This window comes from Arachis duranensis, chromosome 10, assembly GCF_000817695.3.
Source record: "Arachis duranensis cultivar V14167 chromosome 10, aradu.V14167.gnm2.J7QH, whole genome shotgun sequence".
Classification (NCBI taxonomy): Eukaryota; Viridiplantae; Streptophyta; class Magnoliopsida; order Fabales; family Fabaceae; genus Arachis; species Arachis duranensis.
This window is the reverse complement of record NC_029781.3, coordinates 87,238,925-87,246,105: the sequence shown is the minus strand read 5'-3', so window position 1 is coordinate 87,246,105 and position 7,181 is coordinate 87,238,925. Positions and strand designations below refer to the sequence as shown.

At 36.2% G+C, this 7,181-nt stretch overlaps 1 protein-coding gene across 1 annotated transcript; it reads left to right on the top strand.

The window, feature by feature from the left end:
• Nucleotides 1-885: 885 nt before the first annotated feature.
• On the top strand, nt 886-4,147 carry LOC107470669 (cytokinin dehydrogenase 7). Its single transcript, XM_016090074.3, has 4 exons — nt 886-1,750; nt 1,889-2,167; nt 2,810-3,072; nt 3,778-4,147. The coding sequence occupies exons 1-4, from the start codon at nt 1,061-1,063 to the stop codon at nt 4,109-4,111; spliced, it is 1,566 nt and encodes a 521-aa protein (XP_015945560.1). The 5' UTR covers nt 886-1,060; the 3' UTR covers nt 4,112-4,147.
• Nucleotides 4,148-7,181: the final 3,034 nt, after the last annotated feature.

Genomic DNA, 7,181 nt, shown 5'->3' with positions numbered 1-7,181 from the left:
CACTACATACACTCCTGGGAAGAATATAATAATATTGCAGTTCAAGAAAATTACATAAGTGGCAGACAGTTGATGTGGAAAAGGATCATAGCGTCAACAGGATATTGAACGAAATCATTACGTCATAAATCATAATATTTCAATTCATGGTGGAGAAATTTTCAAAATAGGTGTGTGCTGCATTTACTTTTTACTATAGTATAGTCCATTAATTTCCATATATATCAAACTGTGGGCTGATTATCCTCTTCATCGTTAATTAGTTGCACACTACTTGCCATCATAGGTGAAGATTCGTGGAATATATTTATAAGTATTTGTACCACATAAATATAAACAAATAAAAATAAGATTTATTTATGTGGTATCATATATAAGAGTTCATGTTAATTTTATAAATTAAAAGATTATTAAAAATTTAAATTTTAATGTATTTGTTAGAAATAAGAGACTAAACTGAAAAATAAATTTGTATATTATTGAATGCATTCAAAAATTATTTGAAATGATACAATATAAAAAGATATTTATATGTGTTAAGAAAATTATAATAACAAAAATGTAATATTTTATAATAAATATTTAAATATATTAAATAATTCTAATAAATACTAATTAATCCTAATATATTCTGACAGTATTTATTTTATATTTGTTAAATTTTTATAAATTTATCATTATATTAAAGTAAATATTTTTAAATTTTTATGAAAATATAAAATTAAATTATTATTTTATTTTTATATATTTATTAAAATAAAAATTTAGAAGTTTTGACTAGTAAGAATTTTAACCTATAAACTGTGTGTGATTTATTAGATGCTCCACTGTAGTGTTGGTGTAAAAAAAGAGTAGTAGCGGTTTGCAGCATTATTCTTTAGCTTTTATCCTTCAAGAAAGAAAATTCCAAATGAATACAAAGGAAGTCACTATTTAAGGCCAAACCTTCTCTCAGCACACAAAACAACACATACAAGCAAAGCCTTCAATTTCAAAGGGCAAGAACCATTCCTTCACCGGTCACCGGAGCAACCGGTAGCACACATACAACTAACTCAACATGATAGCTTGCGCGGAGCACTTCCTGCCGGGAAATGACGCCGAACCGAAGCCCGACGACGACGTCGTTTCCAGCCTCTCCAAAACGCTTGGCGTTCAAGCCATCACCACCGATGACTTGGGAATAGCAAGCAAGGACTTCGGCGGCTTGAAATTCGTGAAGCCTTTGGCACTCGTAAGGCCCTACACCACAGACGACGTTGCTCGGGTGGTGAGAGCGGCGGGGAGGTCTCCGACTCTGACGGTGGCGGCACGAGGGAACGGCCACTCCATCAATGGTCAGGCCATGGCGGAGCATGGTCTCGTCCTCGACATGCGCTCCATGAACGAACTTGTCCAGCTCGTGAGGATTAACGGCGCACCATACGTCGACGTTTCGGGAGGGGCATTATGGGAAGACGTCCTGAAACGCTGCGTTTCGGAGTTCGGTTTGGCCCCGCGCTCCTGGACGGATTACCTCAGCTTAACGGTTGGCGGAACGCTGTCATATGCAGGCGTGAGCGGCCAAGCGTTCCGTTACGGCCCGCAGACTTCGAACGTAACGGAATTGGAGGTGGTTACGGGGAAAGGAGAAACCATAGTATGCTCAAAAACGCAAAGTCCAGAGCTTTTCTTTGCAGTTCTTGGGGGTCTAGGTCAGTTCGGTATCATCACTAGGGCCAGGATTGTACTTCAGGAAGCTCCACATACGGTATGTGAATAATATTGTATATTTTTTTATGTTTATTTATTGACATATTTTTAATTAGCTCCCGAATTTTCGGTGGTGGGATGCATGAGCGTGCGACACGTAGATAGAAGGTGATTATGTTTTGGTTTGTTTTGTTAGGTGAGATGGATAAGGGTAGTTTACAGTGAATTTGAGGAGTTCAGTAGCGATGCAGAGTGGCTGGTGAGAAGAGAAGAAGGTGAATCGTGTTTCGACTACGTGGAAGGGTTCGTTTTTGTGAACAGTGACGACCCCTCCAACGGGTGGCCCACTTTGCCATTGGACCCTCAACAAGTGTTCGACCCCATTCATATTCCTCCCTCTGCCGGTCCTGTTCTCTATTGCTTGGAGCTCGCTCTTCACTATCGTCACTCAGACAACCCTTCCCGTGTTGATGCGGTATGTATGTATCTAACCTTACTCCCATTATATCCTAAGGGGCCAATCATGACTCTGTTTTGACCTCGGTGGTTGCTAACTGGGTCCCTCTTAATTAAAACTCTTAACCGTAGACTGGGTGGGTCCCTGGTAAAACAGGTGAATATACGACGGATATAGTAGAGTTGGAACTACTAGAGTGATGAATGGAGGACGGCTTATTATTATTCTCGTCCAAACTTAATGGCGCACATATAGCCCACCGTGTCATGTGTGCTTATTCTATAAAATACAAAAATTGTTAAGAAATGCTATCTAGTCTAGTGTAATAATAAGAAATTATTTGAGAATTTTGTGTCTCCATTTGAAATGGGTGCTGAAAACTGACAATACAGTAATGATGTATCTTCCGTTGGATTTTCTGACGCTTTCGTGAAATAAAAAGGCCCATGCCTTAGCAAAAATGACCCAAACGGGACTGTACTTTGCACTTATCGTGATGGCACTGTGGTAATTTCGGTGCTGATCATTGAGATCTCGCTGACGTTACGGTCCCCACAGTTGCCAGAAATGGCCAAAACGCCATCATTTTCTGGAATCTGTAAAGCATGAAGCCATGAACCGTGTGTGTGATGGCGTAAATGCCCTCCTATTATCATATAGGTTGTTGATGGATTGCTTGGACGGCTACGATTCATCAAGGGTCTCAAGTTCCAGGTGGACATGGGATACACGGAGTTCTTGCTACGTGTAAAGCGTGACGAGGAGCATGCGAAAATCAACGGCGTTTGGGATGCGCCACACCCTTGGCTCAACCTGTTCGTTTCAAAGTCCAATATCTCCGAGTTCGATAGCGAGGTGTTCAAGAAGATCCTCAAGGACGGTGTCCATGGCCCCATCTTAGTTTACCCTCTCTTGAGAAACAAGTAAGTATACACATATATGGTCAAACTCGTAATAAAGAACTTTATGTGTATATGGTGTGGACTGGTTCACTTGTATAATTATTTTTATGTGAAATTAAAATTTTAAAATTATTAAATAATAATTTAATTAAATATATCAAATTATTTAATTATTTTAATTAATAACGGTGATCACAAATATTAATAAACCACATGATGGTAGTTAAAATTTAGAGCGTGAGTCAAATACATGAGACTGTTCGAGGGAGTTAAACATAATAATAGTATAAAAATATTATTTGTATATTAAAATTAATTGTTAATATATTTATATATAAATATATATGTAATTTAATTTATTTTTATGTATAATAATAAGATGTTTTATTCTTTTTATTAATAAGTTGTTTTAATTTGGTCCTATATTCTCAAGTGGTAAAAGCTAAGGGACATTTGTTTTTATTTTGTTTGTATAATGTATGTGGGCCGTAGAAAAAAGATTTAATTCCTGAGCTATATGCTGGGTCTTGTATTGGAATTCAATTTCGTTCTTATTATAACAACAAAGGTCCCCACCCACCTCGTGCCCAATGTTTCTGCATGCCAGCCAGCCAGCCAGGGTGTGCTACTTGCATACAGTCACGCGCATTCAATTTTGACCCATATAGATGTTAATTAATGACATGGTTAATTATTAATTAGTGATTAATTTTTTATGATGATCAGGTGGGATAGTAGACAATCGGTGGTGGTGCCAGAGAGTGACATATTCTACATAGTAGCATTGCTGAGGTTTAGTCCAGCACCACCAAAGGGACCATCGCCTCAACTCTTGGTGGAACAGAACCGTCAGATTCTTCAGCTTTGCTTAGCCAAAGCCTTTGATTTCAAGCTATACTTCCCTCACTACCACTCACGACAAGATTGGATCAACCACTTTGGTAATCATCAATGGTCCAGATTCGTTGAAAGAAAGACCGCTTTTGATCCCATGGCTATCCTTGCTCCTGGACAGAAAATTTTCTCCAGAGTCCCTCAACCTTATTCTTTCACACAATAACAATAACAATAATAATAATATTTTCTTCTTCTTCTTCTTCTTATCACTACTATTTCTTACCCTTATCCTTGCTTTTGTTTTGATGTCCCTGTCAATTGCAAATTTGCAATGCCCCCTAGGCCTTACCGATCCAGAAAATAAAAAATTATATAATGATGCAGCCATACATTTTCTAGGTAGAAATTTTTGTTAACTTTTTCTTTTCTTTTTGACGCAGTCTATTAATGATTTGATGGTCAGATTTATGTGTTATCTACTATGACCAAAATCATATATACAGCAGTAGTAGTTCAATGTACTATAATGTTGATGATCGATGCAATGTGGGTGACACGTAAATATTTCATCAGATTAATTTGTTGGCGTCATTTTCATCCTATCAAGAAAACTGGTGCCGCTATAATAATGCGTTGTCAAGGCAGTCATTTTCACTTTGTGTATTTGGAATTCAATCCTTCAGAAGTTACATGCTATATATAATCATCTTCAAATTTGGACCACCCACTACCATATATATGTGTCTTATTTGAGACACTCTTAACTGGCGTTGATGTTTCAGTTTAAGTAGTGCCTTTCTCCAAACACCATGCTCCATCAAATTATATATTTTTCAAAATCGAAGAACTAATATTCGAACACGAATGATGAAATAATTATGTGATTGCATTGTTAAAAGTTAATGGAAAGAAATTAAAGAAGTAAAGTAGATACCCTCTTTGATTGTATGATTTCTTATACTTTCTTTTGTATAACTTCTTTTTCTTCCCTGCCCCATATATAATCTTTTTACCATTTACATACTCTGGCTAATGCAGAAAAAGTTGTGCAAATAAATACTTGCAAGAGGACCATCTAACGTAGCTTTAGGATGCCATAATAAGGGTGTGTTTGGAAGCTTGGAAGGGAAGAAGCAGGTTTAGATTTTTTTAAAGCTTCAACTTTTGGTTTGGTAAATTTTTTTTGCATGAACGCAGAAGTGATTTTGCTACCAAAACTACGTTTACAAGAAGTAACTATTTTTAGTTGCTGCGTTTTTTTAATGGGCTTTTTAGCCATAAATATTAACCATTTATTTATCTTTTACCAACTTTATCTTTTACGTATGTTATTGTATTATTTATAAAATTCTTGTTATTTCTATTTATATGAGCTCTTTTTTATTATTTATTTTTTTTTATTTTTTTCAACTGTTTGTTTAACATTATACATTAAATTTTTATAATTGTGATTTTTGCGTATTATATTTGTTATTATCTTTCTATAATATGATTTATTGATTCTATTAGGTAAAGTAAATTAAACAAAAAATTAACTGTAAATAATAATAGTAAAAAATTATAGCATACTACAAAAATACTAAAAATATACTATATAAAAAGATCATCAAGAACTTTTAGATTTATTTCAATCACTACAAAGTAAATATTTAACTTTTTTATTATTTTTAGAACTTTCTTTTATAATTGTAATTCTCGTGTACTATGTTTTAGTGTAATTTTTTATAACATAGATTATGATTCCATTAAAAAAATAAATTAAATAAAAAATTAATCATAGATAATAATAAAATCATAAACGTTGAATTCCAAATTAATATTAAAAACTAGAATAAGAGTACGATGTAAAAAAATACTAAAATAACATTCTTAGTAAATACTTAAAAAATATAACATATTTGATTAAATATTCTTTTACACACACGTATATATATAAGTTAGCAAGGGTGTAAGCAAGTCTTAGAGAGTATTGGATTTAGAGATACCTGAGGGGTGTCAGTGTACTTATAGTGGTGAGCCAATAACCACCGTTGGTGTAGTGCCGTATCTTTAGGGTGGTAACCGTCCCTATTATCTTGGGGAGGTTGAGATACGGCTTTATGAGGCGGTTAGAGAGATTTTAGGGGCGGTTACTCATTTGAATGAGTGTTTATCTGCCAGCTAATCTCACATCCGACTTCTTCAGACCAAGTCGTGGTTGATACCGACTTCTTACGTGAAGGTCGGTACTTAGCTAGGCTTAATCCTTCAGATTAGGCCTTTTATTTGGACCTGGGCCTTTGTCGTTGGGCCAGGGTATGAACAGTGCCCCTACTTGAGCCCAAATTTTCTTTAAAGTTTGGGTTCAAGTATTCAACTCGGGTGCGTAGTCGACTTGTTTGAAAGAGTACGGATCTTGGAAACCGACGTGATTTTCGCGACCTTTAGTTTCTGACAGTTACGTCAGTTCAAGTGTCGTGTCGTTGGGGAAGCATTGAGGGCTTTGGTAACGGTGCAATCTCATTAATGACTGCTCCACTTTTACCATTATGCCCCTTAGCATGTTTACAAATGTTTTTCCTCTCTTTCATTTTTCCGTTTCTGCAATCTTTCAAACTTCTCCTTTCTTTGTTCGTGCTGTATTCTTGTGCTCGAAGATTTCTGCTCTTTCCAACCTTCACTTTTTGGATAAAGGTTAGTTTTATTTCTTTCACGTCATGCCTTCTGTTTGCATGTGTTTGTTTTGTGGGTGGATAGGTTGGTTTGTAGATTCTGGCTTCGTATCTCTCCTCCTTAGGGACCGTGTTTTTTGATTTTCCTTTTCTTTTTTTTCTCTTTAGGGACCGTGTTTTTTGATTTTTCCTTTCTTTTTTCTTTTTGTAGGTTTCTGTCACCTTTCATAAAAAAAGAAAATGGCTTCTGTAGATGTTCTTTCTCAGTGGGTTGATGTCACGGTCCTTGGGGAGGAACCCTTGGTCGACGCTGAGTTTATTACTCATCTTTGTACTCATCATAGGCTTTGTACTTCGGAGGAGGACGAGCCAAAATATGAGTTGATAACCCCGGGTCCGGAAGACCGGGTTTGTTTTGGGAGAGTTAATGAGGCCGCCCCTCATTTTTTCTTTATGTATGAATGTATGATCACCCGCTTGGGTGTTTTTCTTCCTTTCTCGGATTTCGAAATATCTGTTTTGCATCACTGTCGAGTTGCCCCTACTCAACTTCACCCCAATTCTTGGGGTTTTCTGAAGATCTATCAGTTTGTTAGTCACGCTTTGGACTTTCCGACCTCTTTGAGGATTTTCTTCTTTCTC

Bases quoted from the DNA above. Each gene is read 5' to 3' on its own strand.
- LOC107470669 (XM_016090074.3), top strand. From the start codon at position 1,061: ATGATAGCTTGCGCGGAGCACTTCCTGCCGGGAAATGACGCCGAACCG. The intron at 2,168-2,809 runs GTATGTATGTAT...ATTATCATATAG, and splicing joins ACCCTTCCCGTGTTGATGCG to GTTGTTGATGGATTGCTTGG. The intron at 3,073-3,777 runs GTAAGTATACAC...TATGATGATCAG, and splicing joins TACCCTCTCTTGAGAAACAA to GTGGGATAGTAGACAATCGG.